At 45.0% G+C, this 24,802-nt stretch overlaps 2 protein-coding genes across 3 annotated transcripts; one reads left to right on the forward strand and one right to left on the reverse strand.

Annotated features, from left to right (window-relative positions):
* Nucleotides 1-89: 89 nt before the first annotated feature.
* LOC121591989 lies at nucleotides 90-9,541 on the reverse strand. Of its 2 annotated transcripts, none has more exons than XM_041913136.1 (4): nucleotides 9,502-9,541; nucleotides 9,046-9,251; nucleotides 6,080-6,233; nucleotides 90-778 (listed from the first exon to the last, which is right to left on the reverse strand). In XM_041913136.1, the coding sequence occupies exons 2-4, from the start codon at nucleotides 9,183-9,185 to the stop codon at nucleotides 416-418; spliced, it is 657 nt and encodes a 218-aa protein (XP_041769070.1). In that variant the 5' UTR covers nucleotides 9,186-9,251; nucleotides 9,502-9,541; the 3' UTR covers nucleotides 90-415. The 2 variants fall into 2 exon arrangements, with proteins under 2 accessions (XP_041769070.1, XP_041769069.1); XM_041913135.1 differs by having other exon boundaries at nucleotides 9,046-9,254; nucleotides 9,502-9,540.
* Nucleotides 9,542-19,120: 9,579 nt separating this feature from the next.
* LOC121592987 lies at nucleotides 19,121-23,322 on the forward strand. Its single transcript, XM_041914973.1, has 2 exons — nucleotides 19,121-22,506; nucleotides 22,574-23,322. The coding sequence occupies exons 1-2, from the start codon at nucleotides 19,302-19,304 to the stop codon at nucleotides 22,729-22,731; spliced, it is 3,363 nt and encodes a 1,120-aa protein (XP_041770907.1). The 5' UTR covers nucleotides 19,121-19,301; the 3' UTR covers nucleotides 22,732-23,322.
* The last annotated feature ends 1,480 nt before the right edge of the window (nucleotides 23,323-24,802 follow it).

The raw sequence follows: 24,802 nt of genomic DNA on the forward strand, positions 1-24,802 counted from the left end.
AACCGAACAACACAAAACCAGGATCGTTTGCTCTGGCACTATCGATGACGAAAGCCGAAGCCGGAAAAAAAGGCAGACACACTCGCAGCTTGAATTGTAGTACTTAATTAAAATTTATTACTTATATCTTTCCTTTGCTTCTTTCACGTTTTTGTCACATCGATTTGATTGTATAAAAATCTTCCTCCCAAATCATCTTACATCCTCGCAGTGTCGGTCACCACTCAGTCGCCGATCGACGTTTGTCGTCGTCGATCGTCGCGAAACGGTAATTCAAATAAATATGTATCATGTCAGTGTAACCATGCGCCAACGCAAGTGGAAGTAAGAAAACGGGTTGCATCAGCAGCAGCAGTCAGTTGGCTGGTTGTATGCATCCCCCTTGGGGTTACTCTCTCTATCTCTCTCTCTCTCTCTAGATGCGCAGGTTCGGGTTGCTGTACTTGACGTACTTCAGCAGGGCGTCGTTCTCCTCACACACCCACGGCTTCACGTGATGGCAGGCGACGTCATGCCAGTGGACACCGTCGTCGTAGAAGTTGTTCAGGATGGCCAGACAGTTCTCGGAGGCACCGCCCTGGATCAGCTCGCGGTTGTCCGGCTGCGGCTTACCGATGCCGCCACCCTCGGACCAGTCGTTCTGGTTGCGCACGGTCGTCGGGGCGAGCTTCTGCAGCTCGGCCGTCCAGAACCAACCGTTAATGTTCGTCGGCTGCAGATCGGGACGGTCGCAGCCCTTGAAGTCGCACAGCCGTCCGCTGGTCCAGATGTACTTTTGCTGGATGGGATTAAAAAGTGGAAGAGAAAAGATTAGTTTTGTGAGGTTTTGTGGTTTCTAAGAAGTACATAAAAATGTTAAAAACGGGTTTCTTCTTTTGCAGACTCTGCAGCACATAAGGATTTGTCAAGCATTAGACTTGGGCAGGTCATCAGAAAGACACTGGACGATCGAAGCATTCGACGGAAGAAGTTCAGTTCCAAAGAACATTAAGTTCCAAAGAACATCCCAAAAAGCTATAAATTTACTAAAATCTTTTAGTTTATATAAGAGCATTCTTGGGAGCTTCTTGAGTTTGGTTGGTGCAAGATTTTCTTGGTAAACCCATATTTATAGTAAATAGCTAGATCGTGAGGATTCCTAAAAGATCTTGAAGATTTCGTGCCATCTCTTACACAGACTTCGTTAATATCTTCAGACATACACATGAGGACCTAGGCGACATCTTCAAACATGTTTGAGAAATGGTAAACAAATCCTTGTGCCAATCCTGTATCTATTAAAAGTTAATGATCTCCTCTTAAACAAAACTCTTGGTGATTTGCCATCTCTTACACAGACTGGGACGATCTGTCCAGACAAAGACTAAGATGACAACCCATGCACGCAATGTCTAATGTGTGAATTAATCTCCGTTCAATAATATTAGCGAAATATTCAACAAATTCTTGTGTAAATGCTGTATTCTTCTTCTTCTTTTGGCTCAACAACCGTTGCCGGTCAAGGCCTGCCTGTACCACACTACTTGTGGGTTTGGCTTTCAGTGACTGATTGATCCCCCCATAGTAGGATAGTCAGTTCTACGTATGGCGGCACGGTCCATTTGGGGCTTGAACCCATGACGGGCATGTTGTTAAGTCGTACGAGTTGACGACTGTACTACGAGACCGGCTAAATGCTGTATGTCATCTTAAATAAGGGTCTTGGAGATATTCCATCTCTTACACAAACCTATTCAGACATAAACCACAGAGCTATCTTGACAGCCCATGCCCATCAGGACCTAAGGAACAGCAGCTCATATGTTTGCGAAATAGAAATAAAAACTTTGGAAAATCCAGTAGCTTCCTAAAGGCTGTTATTTTCATCAAAGATCTTCGAGATTTGCCATCTCTTACACGCACTTGGGTCATCTGCCTAGACAAGCTGACGTGCCCACGAAGATCTCAATGTCTAACGTTCCACGTCAAACAACGTTCCTCTGCAATCTGACCAGAGCTGCTACATCTTCATGTCTTTAATTTGTCTTCATTTGAACGGTCGCCGCGTATAACAAGTATTATGCGATTTCGCAAAACAAAAACCCACAGACAATTAACCCTGCTTGTTCGAGGCAGCTTCACGTTGCGCCACAACCACCCAACTCTCCTCTCCAGTGGTGGTATGGACAGACCACGTGTGCACAGATTAGCGCTCGAGTTAAAACGAGTGCCCTGCAGTGTCTGCACTCTCGCATCGCGCCTTTTTGTGCAACGAGCTGTAATTAACTCAACGCTTGTTGCGAATTTGTGGACACACACAAATCTCTTCTCATTAAACTGCACTCCTTCCTACGGCGTGCGTGCGCGTGTACCATCATCATCATCATCAAGCCATTAAAGAAATGCCAAAGAAACGGGGCAGACATTAGGTTCTTATATATGAGGGGGTAAAAAAACACCCCTGCACACACATTCGTCATTCACACGCGTCACCATTAAGCGGGAGCATCTTCCTTCCCTTGCAACGAGTGTTTTGGCGCTGACCAAACGAAAACGAAAGTTTTCCCCCCGACATACCAGACACTTTGCACATTGCCGGGGACACACCTTCTTTCTGCTCACGAAAAGCATGATTTTCATGAGCTCATCATTATCATCACGAGTCCGGGGCTTCATTGAGGTTGTTGCATCATGGTTTCGGCCGGTCGGTCGGTCGGTTGGTCGATCGGTCAGTCAGTCAGTGAAGATTTCACAATCCATCGCAGCATCATCATCGCACAGACCGCGCGAGCGCAAGAGGGAAGGTGTGTATAAGTCGTTTCCGCCACGATGGAGTGGCCTGGATGCTGGATGCGCCTTACACACCGGGTGGAATGTGCGTTTTATTGATATTGTGCCATCGCCACCACTCCCATCTTTTTTTTTTTTCTTCATCAAACAATAATTCCCTTACGTTTAAACAGAGGGGAACACAGTACCGGAGCGGGGAAATGGCTTCGGTCGGAAGAATAAATAAACGCATTTACGCATTCGGCGTTTGGTTTGCGCCCGGCCCAGTCTGGCCCCGCGGTACGTAACGTCACGCAGCGCAGTGAGTGCGCACAAACAGAAGATGATGCGCGAACAGTTTGGGCGGCGTGCGGCAAGTGTAGAGCAGCGTGTGAAAAACGGCATTTTGGGTGGTACTGATCGCGCACTTCCTGGGTTTGGGGGGGAGGGGGTTTCTACCGGGCACAGGGTATGAGTGTATGTAACGATGAGCATAAATTCAATTTTAAAAGCTTGCAGTTTTGAGGCATATTTGGTTGGGTTAATTTTAACTCGTTTTCAATGGAGCTGTATTTTGAGAGCATTGGATCGATTGATCGTACTTCAAAGTATTTTAATAGTTGGTGTAACATTATACCATTTTTTTAAATCACAAGCGTCCGTTTCGATTCAAATAACTGGAATTTTGACTTCCTTTTTATGAGAGAAAACAAAAACTAGTTAAATATTTAAATGTAAATAAAATTTCCAAGCTTCGTATATATATTTTATTGGAGAGCAAATTAGGTTTAGAATATTGATATTTAACGAGATTTTTTATTCTAATTATCACTGAATTAGCTACACCAACGACTCCGATCCGACTCAAACTATTGTTAGTCCGATTCCAACTCCGGCAAAATGGAACCACTAGATCCGCCCGGAGTCGGAGTCGCCTGGAGTCGTCCGAAGCCTTCCGCAGTCGTTCGGAGTCGTTCGGAGTCGGAGTCGCCCGGAGTCGTTCAGAGTCGTTTGGAGTCAGAGTCGTCCGGAGTCGTTCGGAGTCACTTGCACTTCTTATACAAATCGAAGGCCGATCTCGGCCGACTCCAGACGACTCCGGATGACTCCGTCTCTAGCCGATTCCGGATGAATCCAGACGACTCCGGACGACTCCGGACGACTCCGAACGACTCCGGACGACTCCGGACGACTCCGGACGACTCCGAACGACTCCGGATGACTCCGGACGGCTCCGGACGACTCCGGGCGACTCCAGACGATTCCGAACGACTCCGGATGATGCTGAGCGGACCTACCTTCCGGAGTCGATTCCGAATTTATCGGAGTCGGATCGTAGTCGACTCCGGATTTACGCCAACTATACCCATCACTATATCAGACCCACACTTCCATTAGGCCAGAGCTTTATCAAACAGGTTTACTGGACTTTATTTGGTAACAAATTATCTCATGTCCTTGCTATTGGGGAAAGTGGTTCACATCGTCAAAATCGATCCAAATTCGAACCTTTACCGCAACCGGACGGATCAACTTTCGTCCATCGGATCATATGGGTGTTTGGAAAACTGTTACCAGTGAGTTTTAGCTGTAGACTTGATTATTTTCATAAGCAATCGGGCGTAAAGCCTAAAAGCCTAAAGCCTCTCTTAAAGACAATAAAGACAATTTGTCAAACCAATCGGTTTAAAATGTTCAAACAATGTGAAAAACTTCAACAAAAGAAATGGGGAAAACCGGCATGAAAGCCGACAGAAACAGGAAACAGCAATCGACTGATTCTGTACAAAACTGTTTACACAAGCAAAAAAAAAACGAGACGAAAGTCCAATTACGTTCCCGAGCATGAATAAGCGATTAGTATTTGTCCAGTTCCAGCCGGGGGGGAGCAGCCCAATGAATATTCAGTACGGGGTGAAGGCGAGGCTCGCCGCGATACAACTCCAACTTGTCATAATTTAAGCTCCTCCCCTCCCCACCCACACCCACCCACCGCACGGAAGGAATTGAATTTTGTCGTCTGGAATTTGCAAAACAAAAAAGAAGTGAAACAAAAGCGAAAATCATGCTCCCCCGCCTGTTGAACCGGTTTAAGGGAAAGTTTGGCCACCATCGTTCGATCACTACCGCCACCGTGCATCCCCCCGGAGTCCCATCAACAACCCCAACCCTCCCCCAACTGGTGGCGGTGGTGGTGATGATAATAATGATGAGGTCAAAAATTACAGTCCTGCAGGCGCGGTTTGGCGGTGTCCGGATTTGCCATTTCGGGCGCTTTCACTGCGCCTGCCTTATGAATTCGCTTCGCAACAAGCTTCGCTTCTTCTCGTTAGCACAAGGCAACCAAATTTATTATCCTTGCTCGCGTGGTGCATCCCCAGCCCCATTGCTGCAGCAGTTCCGTTGCGTGTTTGGCGAGGATCGCCAAGGCACACGAAAAGTGAAAGCTCTAACGCGCAACGCGCGACCTTCCGCAAACGAACGCACGTGCTAACACGTGCGCGCATCCGCATAACAATTTACGCGGCGGTTTGTATGCACTGCGTGTGTGTGTGTGTGTGTGAGTGTGGCACACATTGTCGATGCAACAGCCCACATACCGGCCGCGGTGACATCATCGTCATCATCGCCAAAGGGTTGGTAGCGTTAGGTCGCTATGCAGAATGCAGATGAGATGCCGCTGATCAATGTATGCGTGGAGCAAGGGCAAAGGCGTCTCACTCTCTCCCTCTCTCTCTCTCTCTGTCCTTTGTTCCGGTTCAATCGGGTGATAAAGACGCACAAATGCTTCGTCCAAAAAACCGGTGACATAATAGGAAAGTGACTAGGAACTAGGCGAGCAAACAATGAGCAGCAAAAGGGGTTGTGTTTGTGTATTATCAAATCGAACGGAACGAGTTCTTCATATTGGGCGGTGGTCAAAAACCCGCCTCCCCGTGCCTATGCTAATGATGCACCCCGACTACTAGATGCCCTCCTAAAGCGACCCATTCGACCGGTTGGCGGCTTCGGGCTTCCGCATTATGCAACCGTAAAAACACAAACAACAGCTATGCGGCGCACAACTGTGCAAAACGGTCCGCGTTATCGTGCCAGTGCGATCTCTCGTGCCGGTGAAAACCGATCGCACTTGACGGTCACCACTTGTAAACCGTAGATCACACACGACGACGACGACCAAACACAATACACACCCGGCTCAGTGCGATTTATCGACGACAGATCGGGAAAAGCGTTTCGTTTCGATCGCGCAAGGCCGCCAACACAAAACAACTAGCCAACCCTCTTCCGGGGAGGGCTTTTTTTGCTGCAAATCTCAGTTTACACTTACCCGGCCCTCGACGATTCTCTGCTTGATCCACTCATTTTCCGGGCTCGTCTCGACGGACACGCTGTCCATGCAGCGCTGGCGGCAGTAGTTGCGCGCATCGAGCCAATCCTTCTCCACGCCCCGGAGCGTTGGGTCGCGCCACGAGAAGAAGTAGCTGGAAGGGAAAAAAGAATGTTGAATCAATAAATAGGCAAGGAAATCGATCAATAAAATTTACTGTTCTGGGGTTGAAGGTGAAATTGAATGGTGGAGTTTGTGAGTTTTTTTTTTAGTTGAGGAGAAAGAACCGTGATTAATGCAATCGCTTGGAGTGTAATTGTATCTTTGACAGGTTGATTTAAAGGCTCTTTTTATTTGGATGATAGTTGTTGGCATGAGTGAAGAGTATGGGAAGGGATTGAGTTTGAAGTACGAGCGGCGGGTGAACTATAAATTGTTGGTTTATGGCTTAATTTAGGACGTTTATGGTAGGACGGAACTTACATTCATCTGTCACTTCATTTTTTTATAGTTAATCAAACAAAATTATTTTGCCCATAAAGTTAAAAAGCCACTATTAAATAAAGTTATACTTTGAAATCACTCAAAATTTAACATAGCGATTAAAATTTAAGATCAAATCGTTCTAACATGCCCGTCCTGATTTCAAGTCTCGGAGGTACCTAGTCTCTCTTTCAAGGTTTAATTTTAAACAAATAAATCGTGGTATTGGTTAGTTCCCGTAATTGTTTGTGCTTGTCTCACGATTTATTCCTTGTTTCCTAAAGAGTTTTGGTTTGTTCCCGCAATTTATTCGTACAGTCCCATTGGACATCAATACTATTGAACCCAACAATTCCGAGAAACACTCCAAACATTTTTGAGAAACCACCAAAAAACCTTGGGAATCTCTGTGCTATAGGACTGATGATTATTGTTTTGATTATTTTTCGGCTTCTTCTTCTTCTTCTTCTTCTTCTTCTTCTTCTTCTTCTTCTTCTTCTTCTTCTTCTTCTTCTTCTTCTTCTTGGTAATGTAGACTATCTATGAATTACTTGGGTATTATCCCAGTTTGCCCATGCAATTAATAGATAGATTAACCTTACAATGAAGAAGAAGAAGAAGAAGAAGAAGAAGAAGAAGAAAAAGAAGGAGAAAACATTGATATAAGTATGACTAGCAATGGACATAGTACAAAAAGCATCCAAAGGACAAAGCAATCAAAAATAATAAATTGGCAAATCCAAAAACTAGTTGAAAAAATGCCAAAAATATACACAAATTGGTTTATAATTTAAGCTGCATATCCGATGCTCCGGCACCAATCGAACCAGACATTGAACGTTAACAATTGTATGGAATTTGATAGGTTCAATTTGACAAACTCCGTCTCAAATCTGTCATTTTACCTACATTTTTCATTGATTGAACAGGTTTGTGTAATATATTGCTGCATAATGCTACCAGTGCCATAAAAAAGGCAATCATTTTCATTATTTTCACTATTCTAGTGAAAATGAAGGAAATGCAAAACTATAATGCATAAAAAATGAAGCAAAAATCATATAAAATAAACAAAAAACCAAGAAATTGTCTTCCTCTTGCCAAACATGTAATGTTCAAAATTCTTAGGTATTTTGATTTAAAAAAAAACATACCTCACATCAACAATACAACCCTTTCAAATCTGCCCACAATCAATCTTCTCCTTCCGCAGCCAGACAATCGCCACACAAACAACATCAACCGTGTGTCAATAAACCTATCCCGCACTGAACGGCGGATGCCTTCCACTCCACTTTACCACGGATTACCAGCCCAGAACCACAGCCCCCCTCTAAAAAGCCTATTTAACAACCTTTCCATCTGCCCCTTTCTCCCCACCCCCTTCCTCCCTCCCTAATAGCATCCTACCGATCGGGTCTGAAATGACTTAACATGCTGTGATGGTACGGTGAAACTGGGTGCCCATTACCATTTCCTTCAGCCCTTCAGCATTGGCGCTGGCATTGAACTTGCCTGGCGGTTGGTGCGGTAGGTTGTTTGACCACTTCCCTGTCCGCCCTAGCCAAAGCAGCAGCAGGTTCTAGGGTTCATGGCGAGAGAAAGTAGCGCGTAGAACGCTACTCGGGGAAGGGTATGGCATCATCGTAATAGAATGCGGAGAGAGAAATACGTCGGAGGAGAAAGAAGATGTCTTGTAAAGATGGGGCAGGTTTATGAATAAGCGTTGATTGTTTTTAAAATATGCTTTTAAAGCACATTTTATCTAGCTAAGCGTTCAGTTTTTGCTGCTTAACCCGGGTATAATGTAAGATAACACGCGTTTAAGGGTTTACGTAAAACAAACAGACCGATACAGACGTTCTCACAGTAAACCATTCAGTGACATTTGGCGCAGCCACAATGATAGCGATCCCATAAGGGGAAGGGAAAACAACCACCCGCCGAGAGGTTAAAGACGTGAAAAACGTGCAATTAAAACAAGCCTCCCGCTAATGCTTGTGGTTGCGGGAAAACCCATCCCCAACCAGGCCACATCTTCCCATTCTGCGCTGATGATCGTAACGAAATTCTCACGCCAGTGGAGGTGGTTGTTTGTTACCATTTCGATCGCTTTTCACCGAGCCAACCGAGGTATGGTAGCAACAAAAAAAAAACAAACCTCTCTCGCGCACTCTTACCGCATCAGCGTGAGCGTTGCGTTGCGCAAGCCGTGGAAGGAAATTTGTGGCCAACCACGGACCCAGGACAAGGCGGTTTTTGTCTTAGGGGTGAAAAGCAAAGACGATTGAGCAAAAAAAAAAAAAATGCCTGGCCAAATCCGAAACCGAAACAAACGAGATCCTGTTGGAGCCAACGCTTTCTCCCGCAAACCGGCGATTGAGGGGTTCGTCGCTTGTCACTACCCGAACGCTTTGGCCGCGCGCGCGGCATTGAAGTCTTTTGTCTTTTGGTTCTTTTCATGTTTTTGCCCTGTGCCTTACCCTTTGCCGTCCGGTGCCCGCTCGTGGATGATTCTGCTGGCGCACAGGGCCGGATTCGGTGCGTCGAGGGTGCGTCCGTTCGGGAACTGGGCGGCGGTCAGGCCGACGAGGGCCACCGCTATCAGCGCGAACTGCTTCATACTCGTTGTGAGTGGTGAGATTGGTGGATTTGGTATCGTAAAATGTGTGTGTGTGTTTTTGGTTGCCTTCTGCCGACGAGAACAAAAACGTGGAGTTAGAAAAGAGAGATTCTAGCTATTAAAACACACGCACACTGTAACTTTAACTATCTTTCTAATGTTAACTAGCTTTGAAAGATTGAACAATTTCACAAAACAAAAATGAAAGATTTCAACAAAACAATGCTTGCTAACGAAATCACTTCCTGCGCTGAGACAATGCCGACACTCAATGATAACAACACAACCTTCCGTTGTTCCACAACACACAACGTACCTTCCACTTGGCTGCACGATTCAGCTTCAACTGAGCTGAAATTCCCCCACAAACCTTTATTTATAGAGAAGAGCTATCGGTGCCAGACGACGAACCCTCGTCTTTGCCCTCGGTCACTCTCCTCCCCCCCTCCGAGGCTGTTGCTTCGCTCCGCGCGTGGAGGGAGGATCGAAGACGGAACACAGCCCCGAACGGAGACCCCCGCAGACGAGCGTGGTTCGATCGCCCCCGGTTCGGCAGGGAAATAAGTGAAGATGGACTTCGAACGCAAAAGACAATGCAGTGAAGACGAGCAGTCAGGGGCGGTCTGGTCGCGTGGTCTGATGTTTTGATCCGGCTTTCCTAGGGGCCTGTTTTGTTGTTGTGGTGGATCGTGTGCCGTGTGATCGATTATGCTCCAGCTTAAAACCATACTAATAGAATCATATTTTTTGTATTCATCGATTAATTCATCTGGTCCCAGCCGGAACGATCGATGAACGCATCCATCTCCGAAGCAGCGCGGGAGCAACGGCTAAAACACACTTAGACATCACACCACGCACATACGCATCATTTGATAAGCAAATGAACCGTGCGTTTCTCCATCCTCAAACAGCAACACACACACCCTGGAATGGGGAGGGCTTTTGCGACACGGGGAAAGAAATCGAATCTTACCCTCATCGCGCTACACAACAAAAAAACCAGGAAACAAATGACATCGCTCGTTTCGCTGGCGCTTCTCGCGCAAGGATGCAAATAACTGTGCTGATTCAACGCCCCGACTGCATGACTGTAGCGTACTTACGAAATGGGGTGAAAAAAGAGATTTCACATTTTATTACACATTCAATTATCGGGCACAATTTAACACATTTGCTACCACTCGACCCATGAACCATTGGGTGGGCCGTCCCGTTGAAAGTAAAAGCTGCTAATAGCAGTAGAATCCTACGAGCAGTTTGGCACACATTGTTAGCAAGCAGAATGGTGTGGTAATTGTTTTGGTTAGATTATTTATAAAATAAATAAAAATGTGTTTATAGTGAAAGAAATTTACTGGTTTAATAACAGATAATAATGTACATATATAAGCATTATGCAATGACGGAAATGGTTCACTAGATTTTACAAATATTTGTAGCAGTTTATTGTTTACATCTCACGTATTGCCATTAAAAGCCGTGCAATTCACTCAAAATTATTTGTAACACAGTCAGAGGAATATATAAAAATAAGCAGGAACCTTATTTACTCTCCTCTCAGTAAGTGTGTAAATAAGCGTTTAAATATTATTTAATAAAATTAGTAGCAAACCAATTTATCAAATCAGTTGAAACTAATTGTGGATATCATTGGGGACGTTCAAATTTCAATTAAATAAATAGATAAAAAAATGTTTTTAATCAATCATAATCAATTTTAATCAATCATACCTCTGCACAACTCACTTCAGCAAGCCTTTAAAAGTTTAGGAAAAATAAAGATATCCAATGCTTTTTCTAGAAACATTACAAAAATTCATAAAAATGCAACGATATTTTGATCATTATTCCGGACAGTTTCAAGCTAATGTTTCAAATTACGGACGTTTTGATTCAAATTCCGGACAACCTCAAAATATCGTCAATAAACTTCAAATTCACACCCAACTCTTTTGGTTTTTAGCTCGTTCTAAGGTCCGAACATCCAATTCTGAGTGTTGGAGTCCTTCTAGACCGACAGAAAGACGGTTTAAACAAGATCAAATATTTTGCTTCGCGTACCGGACTGAATGAAATAAGTATTTGATTGAAAATCACAGCACAGTATGATATAACACTGGTGTTCTTACCTTGATAATTACCTCTACAATGGATTCCGATGTACTTAATAGCATCTGGACAAACATTGCAGGTATTAAATACGAAATTTCTTTGAAGTCGTTTAGAAACAAAACTGCTAATAATTCATTCGGTGGTGATCTGTCCGATAGACAATATTTATTTATCGTGACATTATGGCATACTAGGGGTCATACATATTTGTAAATGATTCTAGTACATCATTGATATCATGTACAATAAGAAATCGGCATGGCCAGAAACTGGATGTGAAGAAATTCAATAAAAATATGCTGAATGTCCGAAATTAATAAAAATAATATATTTTATTTTAATTTATATATGTTTATATTTTTATTTTTATTTTTTCTAATGTTTAAAACAATGGAGCATGAAGTTTAGTAAAGTTTTATTTACAATGTGAGTCTGTGGAAGAATTAAAATTAAAATATACAAAGGACTATCAACGTAATCGTATTACTTTGTCATTAAATATATGAAAATACTCAAATTTCAAATGAAAAAGGAACGGAGTTGGATTTTCTTATCTATTTAGTATTAAAATGTCCGTCAACTTCGATTGTTCTTCTTCTTTGGCTCAACAACCGATGCCGGTCAAGGCCTGCCAACACACTTGTGGGGTTGGCTTTCAGTGATTTATTGATTTTCCCCCCATAGCAGGATAGTCAGTCCTACGTATGGCGGCACGGTCCATTTGGGGCTTGAACCCATGACGGGCATGTTGTTGAGTCGTACGAGTTGACGACTGTACCATGAGACCGGCTTACTTCACACTTCGATTGTTATCTTTACAAATTCTTGAAACTTAAAACAGGATTGTTCAAGGGAAGTTTTAGTCATTTTCAATTGTTGGCAATTATTGTAGGCAAGTCAATTGTTGATGTACTTTCATGTTGACTTACAACGTCCTGTTTGCTTACGAAGAACATCAGTTCATGTTTAAATGCTCACCAATCAGCAACAACACAACGGTATAGAATGATTCCTCATTTTCCAAGGCTTTGCCCTCCTAAGCTTCATTAGTCTAGAAACTCTATAGAAACCCCATACGTCAAGTGACACGTTTCAACCTCCAACGCTGAACAATTGCCATCGTAACGAGAACCCTTTTGAAGCGACACCCTTCAAACCCTTCTCCCTTCTCCAGTTCCTATTCTACAGCACGCCGACACGACACGCAATGCAGGAAATCTCCAGGAAAAGCGCTTCTTCCCGCACTACACCATACCAGAACGATCACTATCTTTTTACGGATCGTATTTGACCTTCGATCGTCATCCACAACAATGGGTTGCGGGGCGATGCCGATGTTTCCTTCCCACATTGTTACACGACCGAGGGTTGAACACGTTGACGCAATCCATCTCCGGGGTCCTGCTAACCTGTTTCCATTTCCCCGGGGCACGAGCATCTCTCCCTCTGGATTGACGGATCACCTTGAAGGAGGAGCTCCGTAATCCGAACCAAAAACACGCTCGATCCCACGCTCCGCTGTTGAGATTCTTGTCATTCTGTTGAAGAAGATTTCACTTTCCATCAATCCATCCATCCATCCAAAAGGGTTGGTACTGTGTGTTCTGTAAAGGCTGGTGTCGGAGAGAGAAGCTGCGAGAAGAAAAGTGTAGCAAACGGGAAAAAAGGGGAAAAGAAAGCGCCCCTTCGGCACACATTGTGTAACGCTGTCTGAGACGAAGTCGGCGTGAAGCAGACGATGACGACGAGAAGGAAGAAACCAAAAGCACGAGTGTGATCTGCTTTTGTCGCTGGGCGTAGTTCATCAATCTGACATCATCGGGCGTCGTCTACGGCGTCTTTCCATTCCGCCCTCCCCTGCTCTCGCTGCCGGTCACGAGGTGTGAATTAATGACGGCAACATACCCCCGATGCCGGGTAGATAATTGCAAGGATAACAAGATTGGGCTGGCCAGCGGCCAGTGCGGTTGCATCGAATCCGGACTCCCCGTAACCGGAAGCGCGTCCAAAAGTTCATTTCGCTATCGATAAGCCGTCTGCGCTGTCTTTTTTTTTGGTTTTGTTTTTAATGGATTTTCCCATGACATCCTGACGACGCTGTACGAATATATCTCCAACCAAACTGGCGTGGAGGAGAGAAAGAGATGAAGTTGAAATTTGCACACAAAAAAAAGACCATCAACAGACAAGAGACACATCCTCGCTCCAACCGTACACTCGGCATTATCATTTAAAAGCATCAACGAAGGAACGAAACGCCCAACGCGCGCGCGCGTCTTCGGCGCTCGGGAGAAAGTGGATACAAATATTTAAATCACACCACTTGGCGTCTTGCACACTGTGTCATCGAGCTGTGTGTGGACGTTACGGTATCGCCAAATATTCGCGGCCTCCCTCCGTCCCGCCTGACCAGATCCTTGGGGGGCCACAGGGAATGGGCGTTCGATAGCCTGATCGTGCGGGCCGGTGCGCGCAAACACGGTGCGCAAACACTTACCCCTGCGCGTAATCAAGTGCGACCGTGCAATTTTCCACCTTCTTGCGGGAGCGAGTGTTTCCAATTTAAGCACCCAGGGGAGAGGGGTGGTGTCATAAAAAAGGAACGGGAGGGGGTGTTGTTGTTTTTAATGCAAAAATTACTATTTGCATGTAGATTTTGGCTGCATTCGCAACGTTTTCGGTTTCACTTTTTGTTAATTAACTTTTCACTTATGATTGAAGATTATTGCATTCGTATGTCATTTATTGCTGTCTTTTGATTGTTTTTTTTTCTGCTGGGTGAAATTATCTGGAAAATATTAGAGTACTAAGCCATGCTTGAGTTTGGGTGTTTATACAAGGAAAAATTATAACAATACTCGAATACTACTTAAATATATCTTCACGGATCTTATCTTTGAAAGTATTAAATTATTTGAATAAACAAGAAAATATTTTATATTGAACCAATGAATTTAATTTATTCTTTGAACTTATAAGTACTCGAATCTTAAAATGTTAAGCGATATAACATCTATAACATATGTGTAAAGATCTGATCAAGAAAATATAACAATAAATAGAACACATTACAAAAATTTGAATAAAAACAGGAGTGTGAAAGGCAATAAAAGAAAAAATAAGCAATAAGGCTGCCGATAAAAATAAAAATATTATCGATTGAATCGACAAATTTTATAAAACCGTATGCAAGTACTTAAAATAGAACGAAAGCTTTTCAAGATGAATCTATAGAGAACTAAATCTATCAAAAAAGGAAAACATTATAATCAAAATAGATCCATATCACGATTAGAAAATAAGGCATGAAAATGTCAATAAAAGAAATATTAAATAAAAACAAGCAAAACCCCGAAGAAATGCTATGTAATGAAGCAAAGGACATTAAAGAAGTAAAGAACTGTAGAACTGAAATGAAGTCGTACAAAATGAAACAATAGTAATTTGAATGTTGATTTGATAAATATCAACACTATAAAAAATCAAACATAAGAAAAAGTAAAAACTAAAATTAAAGAAAACTTAACTTAGTGCTCTTTGGTTTTTAATTGCGAAGATATTGAAAGATATCGACAACGACGATCCAATAAAAATATATAAATAAGGGAAAAGATAAAAATATAGAATAAAAAATACAAAACAAAACGATTGAAAAAATGGTAAATATTATTAAACGAATAACAAAAAACAGTTACAGAACTGTACTAACAAAAAAAAAACAAAATTGAACAATCAAAATCCGTATATAACAACCAATCAAAACATATAAGATTTTTTTTATAATAAATATCAATACAATATAAGAAAATATATACAAGTATTGAAAGACAACCACAAGAACGACCCTATAACATAAGAAAAGAACAATAAAAAGAATCAGATAAATAAGAAAAAAAGTACGGAAGAAAGAATAACTTTTAAATGAAAACAAAGGCGAAATTTCGATACCAAATCAATTGTAGTAAGCTATCAGCATCACAAAGAGCAGAAAAAATAAACTTATAAAAATGATTATACAATTTAAAAAAAAATGCAAAAATATTAAAATTGGTTCCCTATCTTCATCTGCTCGTCCCGAACGATCGATTTCGTTTAGCTCGACTTAAAAATAAACTGAATATGAAATTTGCTACCATTTTCCTCCCCCTGTTCGCATAATGGCAATAAAAATGTTTCTCTGTATTTGGATGTTTTCTCCACCATTCCAGCATTCCAGCATTCGGTGTCCGGCATCGGTCGAACCGGCCTCATTGCAGACGTTCTTTGCGGGAAAGAAAGTTAAAGTCTCCTCATTCCTCAGTCTTACCGCCCCGGGTAAAGCGTGTTTTGGTGTGTATTGTATATGAATATTAAACAACGCCATTATTACACGGCTGTATTTCATGCAAATCTTATTGTACCAGCCAGCCGTTTGGTGTCGTCTGGTCCTCCTTCCGATCCTTCCTTCGGCTTCAAGCAAGGAAGGTTGTTTGGTAGGTCGGTACAGAAACATCTTCCCGCATGTCGGGACAGGGGTGGCCGCCCAAAAACCTGTCCGCCTCAATCGGGGATCGATACCGATCGGCTTCCTCCCCGTTCGGGCGTATTTAATAACACCTCATGCCCTCATGCCGGAGAAGATCACGTTTCCGCATTGATAATGCGTTATTTTCTCTCCCTCTCTCTGTGTGTCGCAGCGAAGGAAAACGGAAGCCGCGGGTGGAGTTGGTGCTGGTGGTCTTTTGCTACATCCACCTGACACACTCCCAGTGGAATCGTTGGTCGATACCCGGTTTTTCGTACGATCATCTCTCGGAACGTGCCTTACCGGCCCACACACTCAATAGAGTAGTCGGATCGGACCGATAAGCGGGCGGGTGGCCTTTACGTGTGAGGAACTGGCAAACAGGAAGCATTTTGTAATCGGTCGCCTTTGTCGCCATTGAAGATTTTCTGTACGGGACGGTGCTGTTGCTGTAATGCAAGTGTTTGTGGCGTGCCACTGTGGGAAAGAAACCTGTTCATGCTGCGACCGATGCAGACAGGTTACATCATGTAGGTCAATATAACACAGAATCAGAAGGAGAGGGGGCTAGAGATTTCCTCCAATTTCTGGACGTGCTCATCTGCCGCCGCCAACGTCTCGAAGACCTAGAAGACATTCTGTGTCAAGGCAAGAGGCATCAGACAATGATCAATTTGTGCCGGCTACGACCCTCCCCGTTTTTTGCACATTGAGTGCAGCGCCAGTCACGAACCCTTGCCTTCTAATCAAATCCTCCCCGTTAAGGGATTGCGGATTTTTTTGTAGTCTCATTGGTCAACTAGTGATCGCGAACCGTCTCGAAACCTGGCCCTTCCGATCATGCTGATATTGCATGCAGCGTGCGTCGACGGTTGTGGCGCTGCATCGCACCAAACGCACTGCAATGCATCAAATTCCGCCCGACCCATGGTGGGTGCGTGTTTGCCGCTCCATCACGTCCCCAAACTTGGCTTAGGCTGGCCTGTGTTTGTGTATTCGAATAAATATTACTTCCATTGCCCTTCTGCCGGTCAGCTTTCGCTTGCCTCGAGGGCGGCCCAACGCCGATCGTCCTCGTGCAGACAAAGTAAATCCCTAACCTTCCCCCTTTGGTCAACATCCGTCCGGGGGGGGGGGGGGGGGGGGGGAGAGGAGAGGTGATGATTTATGTAAATCGGTAAACTGGAGTTGCATAACTGTGGATGGCCGGGATATGCGTGCGGGCGCGCGCGAGCGTGTACGACTTCGGCACGTTCCTTCCCTGCTTCGATTCCGAATTATAATGCAGCGCGATAGTTCATACCGAGCTGCCTCCCCCGGGTGTGTTGGTCTTCCCTTCACGGTGAAGGCCGGTTTCGCTAATCGACGGTGGCAAATTTGGTGATGCATCGAAAGCTCCCGAAAACACAGTAAAAAAAAAATTGGACCAAATTCCCGAATCTGTTCGTGACATAGATTTAATACCGGCGCGGGCCAGGAATGAGAAAGGTTTTGGGATTTGGGTTTTTTCATTTCTCTCTCCTTCTCTCTCGTTTGTGTCTAAACTTTCGGCACAATTGGCTAGTTACGCTCAATGGCATTTGGGGCTTTATGACCCTGTCCCGACATTGCTTTACGATGTCCAGTAGCATTTCGAGCAGGAAGATCATGTAACATATAATCTGCGTGCAACGGCCATAAGCTTCTTTGGGAGATTCTCGTGATCTTCCTATTACCGATCGTAGAAGCTTTCTTACCAGCAATGTAATTCTTATGTCATTTTGGAAATTTCGATTGTGACGTCCCTGAACTGGATGGATGGAAATTAAATATATTTTTGAATTTTGAATGTTCTCTCTACAAGACGAACACTCTCTCTCTTTCCCATGGCCTAGCACTGCCGACTGAATAATTCCACTTTTTCTTGCCACCAGGGTTAGTTATCACCTAATGTGGAGGCATTTGACAAAGGTGAACAGTGAACTAGAACTACAAATTGCTGTAATCAAATGAATAAATTAATAAATTAAGCATTTGGCCATCCCGTCAAGATCATTCCATGGCGTATCTCGTTGGATTTAATTTCGTTGCACAGAGAAACGTTTAATGGCTTAAAACGGTTTAAAAATGCTACCTGTTTTAACGAAATGTACCAAATTGGCTTGCGCGTGGCCATTTTTCTCCCACTCGAAACTATTTTGTATTGAACAGAACAGATCAAACCACACAGAAGCATTTAAAATGATTTTAAAGAGCATACATTTTCATATCTAAACACTGCCACAATTAGCTCGAGCTTTCGACGAGGTCGATTTCGGTAATTTGCATAATAATTTCAAGTTCACAGGGGCCTGTTTAAAGTTTGGTTAAACGGCCAAGAGAAATTCGCCAAGTGCCACAGATTAAGCTTAAACGATTGGAAAATCAAATATCCATAGAAAAAAGCGAAAGCTCCATAGCTTCACTGGGTTGCTCAATAGATGGCGTGTTTTAACTCATCATTATATTGCTCTCCTCTTTTTGCAATACATATGTTTCACACCTAGCTTCATCTAATCATGGCTTAATTAGCCTTCTAACTTTCCGAGCAAAAATCTATAAGAATGAAAATCAGCGAGCATCAACATCAACGACCATTCCTTAAATTCCACTTGCTTTAGTTCTGATGTATCGTATTAGAGTTGAGAATTTAAACAATCGTATCGCCGTGCTAGTTCTAACGATGCACAACTTCAATGCGAAACCATATGACAGTACAGAGGAAAGGAGAAAATGCTCCACTGGTTGGGTTATCCCACCAACAGATGGCGCCACTAACTTTTATGTTATTTTTAGGACACATCAGTCGTTTACCGTCTGCTAAAGGAAGTCTTTCTAGATTTCTTTTAGGTTGAGTGCCGTTTAAAACCCGTATAATCGTCGTGGATTTGTGGCACTTCGAGAGGCATTTATCAGGAGTTCGATTTCAATAATTTGCATAATAATTTCAAGTTCAGAGGCCTGTTCAATGCTTTTGTTAAACGGCAAAGAGACATTAATTCGAGGTTACATTTTTTTGTATAATTTTTTTCATAAAAAATAATTTATTGCTTTGATAGCTATGTGATAAAATACAATTTTTGATGTTGTTGTTAAAAATACTCTGAAATGTACACAGCAAAAACATTATTTATGAAGAAAAAAACAAAAATAAAATTTAACGTCCCTTTTGAATAATCTGGTATAAAACAATCTCATGCAATTTCACACTGCAATTCAATATGGCGCCCAGCCGTCATGAGCCAATCTCGCCCATCATCAGCTGTCAAAAAACGACGCAGTGAAAAATAATCACCACACAACAAAGAAGTAGAAGAAACGGACGTGGTGTTATTCATTTGCTGCGAGTGAACAAACTACTTTTTCCATTTCTCGATTATTCCCCGTTGCAGGAGTGCCGTGAAAACGCACCATTTCCGATGTCCAAAGCGAGCGGAACGGGAAAAACATAAAACCTTCCCCCGACCCGCCCGTCCGCGATGGGTATCCGCAAGTGCATCGTACCGGAGTGCCCGTCGTCCTCGGCACGCCCGGAAGACCGTGGCGTTACGTACCACAAGATACCGTACCTGGACGAAATGAAGCGGCTCTGGATCGTGGCGTGCCACCTGCCGGACGATTACTTCGCCACGAAAGCGTCGAACGTGTGCAGCCGCCATTTCCGGCGGGCCGATTTTCAGGAGTTTAAGGGCAAGAAGTACGTGCTGAAGCTGGGCGTCGTGCCGACCGTGTTCCCCTGGACGGTTACGAAACCGCCCGGGGAAGCGGCTAGTAGCTCCAAGAGCCCGCAGAAAACCGCAACAAAGGGGAAAGATGACGCAAAAGGTGCGAAGGCGGAAGAAACGGAGGAGGGCGAGGTGCCGCACGAGGTCGGCGATATGGACGGGGATATTGTGGTGAAGGAGGACGCGAAGGTGACGGCACTGCTGAAGTCGGAACAAGCGCCAAAAGGAATGGTCACGCCGGACCGAAGCAAGCCGAAAGCGGCCGCTCCGTCGAAGCGCCCGACCAGCAGCAAAAAGGCGACGAAAACCCCGGCCAAACAAGCACGCACTGCTGAACCGGTTGCATCATCCACACCGAACCGAAAGCAAACGCCGAAAAAGGGCGCCGGCGGGGAAGCGAAACTGGCCACCGCGAGCACGGCAAAGGAAGAACCGGTCGTTCCGGACGAGCCCGAAGCGGGCGGTGCGCCGGAAAAGCCGATCGATTTCACGCCCGGCAGCAAGATCGAGGCGCAAGATTTCAGCGGCATCTGGCACGCGGCCAAGGTGGTGGAGGTGGACACGGAGGAGCGCGAGGTGCTGGTGCAGTTCGACAAGACGGACAAGCTGAAGTCGACCACGCAGGAGGAGTGGATCCCGATGGACAGTGTGCGGCTGCGGCCGATCTCGAACGCGATCTACAGCGTGGGCGAGAAGGTGTTTGCCCGGTGGAGCGATTCGCGCAAGTTTAAGGCCACGATCAAGAGCGTGCTGGAGAACCAGATGTACGAGGTGGTGTTTGACGACGGGTTTGCTAAGATCTGCAAATCGACGCACATTAGCCGCATCAAGCGGTCCGAGGATGCGAAGGGCGACGGCCCGGAGCGGGAGGTTGCTGGCGCGGGAGGCGCGACGGATGTCGGGGCGACGGTTAAGCCGGAACCGCTGGAGCATGGGGAAGGTGGCGAGGCGGCGGTGGAGTCACTGGTTTCGCTGAATCAGCTGCGCATTCCGCAGGTGGTGAAGTTGAGCGAGCTGCCGGAAATACCGCAGAACGGGGAGTGGTGCTGCCACTGGATGAACGACTATCCGGTCGGGGAGTCGTCCGAGGTGGACCTGCCGGGCGGGCGGGTGTACACCGTGATCGTGCCGGACTGGCGCATGCCCGAGGGGTGGGTCAAGCACATCTTTCAGCGCATCACGACGTACGGCAAGATGGACATACTGCTGATCAGCCCCAGTGGGAAGGTGCTGCGCTCACGGCAGGAGGTAAAAGCGTACCTGGCCGAAGTAGGCGAAGAGTACGACCCGAACCGGTACGACTTCGGGCTGCACGTGAAGCGGGCGAAGCAGCTCGGCTTCTGCCACTACACGCAGGAGTACCGCGACAGCTTCCTGCCGAAACCGGCCACCGAACCGGTGCTGCTCAACACGGAGGTGAACATTGGCGCGGTGAAGGTGAAGATCATTGATAATTTGTTCCAGTGCCCCGAGGAGGATTGTTTGAAGACGTTCCGGAAGGAGAACCATCTGCAGATACACATCAAACACTACCACAAGGAGCTGGCGAAGGGGCTGGGTGACATTCCCAATATGCAGGATCTGGCGGCCTTAAGGACACCGATCGAGCTGCTGGAAACGCCGAAACCGGTTAGCCGCAAATCGCAGACGGCGGCCGCCGGCGCAACGCCGAAAGCTTCCACCGCCCAGCCCGCACCGGTTAGGGAGGAAATGAGGGAAGAGGAGGAACTGCTACCGGCGGAAATGTGGGTAGAGAGTACGGTGGTGATGTCCGACGGCAAAGTGGAGGAAGCACTGAAGCCGCCGCGGGAGATAAAGCAGGAAGCGGAGAAGGCGCCCGAATCGGAAGCGTCCCTAATGGCAATGGACACCGAAGCGTCGCTCGCGGAGGAATCATCGGCGGACGCTAGCAGCACCGTGACCGCCTCCACCCCAGCCTCCTCCAGCAAGTCGAAGGGTTCGAGCAAGGTTACGAAAATTAAGCTTTTCTCGCAGAAGAAAGCAGCGGGCGAAGGAGGAAAGAAGGTGGTACGGCACGGGCTGGTAACGAAGAAGAAAGCGTCCGGCGGGTCGAAGAAATCCAAGCGCCCGAAACCATCGCGCCGCCCGGCAGCGAACCGATCCGCACCGGCCCTGCTGCGCCCGAACGACACTACGCTGGCGGGGTCGTTTGCGTACGGGAGCGGCGGGTTTCAGAACGAAACGGTTGGGGGCATTTACGACGAGTCGATCAATGCCAGTGTGGCGGGCACGAGCGGTGCCGCTGGTGGGCTGGTGGACGAGAACGGCGAGGTGATCAAGATAGTGCGTATGCGCAAGGAGGAAATCATCAACTGCCTGTGCAAGGTGACGGAGGAGGACGGGCTGATGGTGCAGTGCGAGATGTGCCTGTGCTGGCAGCACGCGTTCTGCCAGAACATCCGGCACAGCAGCGAGGTGCCGGACACGTACGTGTGCAGCATCTGCCGGTATCCGTACCGGGGGCGGGCGTCGAAGCGGTACGCGCACGACCAGGACTGGCTGTACGAGGGCAAGCTGCCGGTGGCGAAGTACCACGTGACCAACTCGCGGCACGCGCAGCGCTTCGACATACTGAAGAACTCGCACACGCTGACGGGCAATCTGCTCGAGCTGAAGCGCTTCATGCACAGCCTGCAGATGAAGATTAACATTGCGGAGAAGAAGGACCACCCGAAGATGTACCTGTGGTCGAAGAAGTGGGAAAAGAGTCCACCGCGTGGCGATGGCAGTAGCAGCAGCTCGGCGGGAGGTGGTGCTGATAAGTCACTGCAAGGGGATGGTGCGACTCAGCAGCAGCAGCAGCAGCAGTTGCCACAGATCCCGGTCCCGGAGGCACCGATCGATCCGGCCGAGTGTCAGACGATTCTGCTGGATCACATCCAGAAGCTGCAGAACGACGCGATGGGACGGCTGCAAGCGATCGAGGCGCAGATTATCGGTAAGTAAAGGATAATGGAGATAAAGGAAAAGACACACGTTAATAATGGTAATGATTTCGGTTGCAGGATTGGAAGCGTACGATGAAAAGGCGGACCTGCTGGAATCGCCCACCGCCAAGAACTACCCGAAAACGAAGCAAACCATCCATATGCTGCTGAACGATTTGCTGAAGATGAAGAAGATCGGAGAAATCCACTCGGATATGCATAGTCTTACGATGTAGCGAGGGCAAACACTACCAAATGTTTTGCGTTAGCGTTAAGTTTTATATAGGCCTTGTTTGAGCGGCTATACTGTAGCTTTATAGCTATAATTTGATTTCCGTTTTTCATTTGCGCGTACAGTTTGCTGTTTTTTTTTAAACCACAATCGAAGTTTATTTTTCATGCTGTGTTTAACTCTCCCGGAAGCGATATGTAGAATATCATTTTAAGCATGTAAGCGAATAGAAGAATAGTTTTTTTTTTGAGTTTAGCATTTAATTTTGGAAGATTTAACATACATACATTTGAGTGTTATATGAATAGTTTTAGCTTAGGGTTTGAAGATGCTTTTAGAATAGAATTTCTATTCAATTCTCTATTTTAAAGTGTAGGATTGATAATCCTTTTCGATTATTGGTGCAAACAGTGGAACGAATAATTGTTGGGTAGAATTCTATGCAAAATCGAATCACATGACGAGTGTCACTACTGACTCGCCATAGTAAACCAACAAAATGAAAACGTTTCGCTTTGGCAAGTATTTTATGGCCACGCATGATAAATGTTGAGACAATTTACATAGTATGGACATAAAAGACATGTATAATATAGATACATGAGCATAAGGCACTAGGGAACCATGTTTAACCCCAGTAAATGATGCAGTGAGATAGAAGAGTGCTGCGTTGCTGTTAATAAAGGAACGAAGCTAAAGGAACAACAATCGTTTTTCCACTATTTAGATCGCTATTATCACATTCGAAATTAGAGCTACGAAAGGCATATGAAAATGGGAAACTGTGAGTTGAATAGAGTTAAGCCTACATGCAATGTTAATTGCTTGTAATTTTGCGACCATATTTGATTTTAATCTCAATGGATTTTGACTTTCGAGGGAAAATTCTTTAAAAAATAATAAAGTGTACAGAAATGTAAAAATAAACCAAAACATCACAAATAGTTAAAATGAACAAAACTTGAATTAAAAACAAGTATAGAATTCAATACAAAATTCAAACGGGAAATCAAAACGTTCCCGGAACTATTCATCTCGTGCAAAAGGACATTTCACATTTGCGCTTGGTGTAACGTAGCCTTTGGCGGCGTTGCTACCGGCAAACTATGGGCAAACAAATGTCCATAATACACTGTGGCCGGGAAAACCCGTTCGACATACAGTGTGTACCAAAATTCAGGCAACATCCATTCTTTTAAACTCAACGAAATAGGAACTATCTTTAGATTATCGTAACTAATGTTAATCATGATGTGTGTGCATACAGTTAAGAGCGAATTTATTATTATAAACTTGTAAATAATAACAGGCGGTCCCCAAAATACACGGATGATGGGAGCCGAAAACGGCCGCTAAATACCGCGTATCTCAAATTTCCTCGTAAGTCGAATTTTGTGATTTCCAGCCAAAATATCACTAATTTTCGAATAATTTTAAGGTTTAAGCCACTTCATTAATTATTTGATATGATTCTGACTGAATTCAACAGTTTTAAACCTCAAAACTGTTAAACCTTAAAACAGACACGGCCTAAAAGCGTTGCCACGAGCCTTATACGCGGATTCGGAGATGGCATGTCAAAATGTTTGCCGAATCGCACGTCCGACGTCATCTGTAAAATCCCATATAAATTTCTTCCGATAAAATCGCATCGAATGAGCGTCGCCACGGCCCTAACCGTATTAATACACGATACGCAATCTCAGATTGCGCATAAATTCGTTTTGTCAAAAATATATCATTTAGCGTAGCCAACCCTGATCTATAAACGTAATTTCCATACAATTTCAGATTGCGCCAAGAATGCGCATAAATTTTCAAGATTATATGTCCGAGATGTATAATTTGTTGTTGACAGATAAATATATGAAACCGATCCGTTTGACAGATAAGTATATGCGCAATCTGAGATCGTTTATTGATACGGTAAGAGGCAAGGTGCATTAAAAATATCAGGTGGTTGATAAGGGCCTTTGGGGGGTCGCCATAGTTGAGGGACTTTACGTCATTTTAAAACCGTTAACCAATGGTTTCCGCATACAAAGCATAGCAAATAGGAAAGATTGCTTTGTTAC

This window comes from Anopheles merus, chromosome 2L (assembly GCF_017562075.2).
Source record: "Anopheles merus strain MAF chromosome 2L, AmerM5.1, whole genome shotgun sequence".
Classification (NCBI taxonomy): domain Eukaryota; kingdom Metazoa; phylum Arthropoda; class Insecta; order Diptera; family Culicidae; genus Anopheles; species Anopheles merus.

What these genes read in the sequence shown, in the direction of transcription:
- LOC121592987 (XM_041914973.1), top strand. Translation starts at nt 19,302, where the DNA reads ATGGGTATCCGCAAGTGCATCGTACCGGAGTGCCCGTCGTCCTCGGCA. An exon ending in GATCGAGGCGCAGATTATCG is followed by an intron (nt 22,507 to 22,573) that starts GTAAGTAAAGGA and finishes TTTCGGTTGCAG; the next exon opens with GATTGGAAGCGTACGATGAA.
- LOC121591989 (XM_041913136.1), bottom strand. Translation starts at nt 9,185, where the DNA reads ATGAAGCAGTTCGCGCTGATAGCGGTGGCCCTCGTCGGCCTGACCGCC. An exon ending in CGGGCACCGGACGGCAAAGG is followed by an intron (nt 6,234 to 9,045) that starts GTAAGGCACAGG and finishes TTTCCCTTCCAG; the next exon opens with CTACTTCTTCTCGTGGCGCG. An exon ending in AGAGAATCGTCGAGGGCCGG is followed by an intron (nt 779 to 6,079) that starts GTAAGTGTAAAC and finishes AATCCCATCCAG; the next exon opens with CAAAAGTACATCTGGACCAG.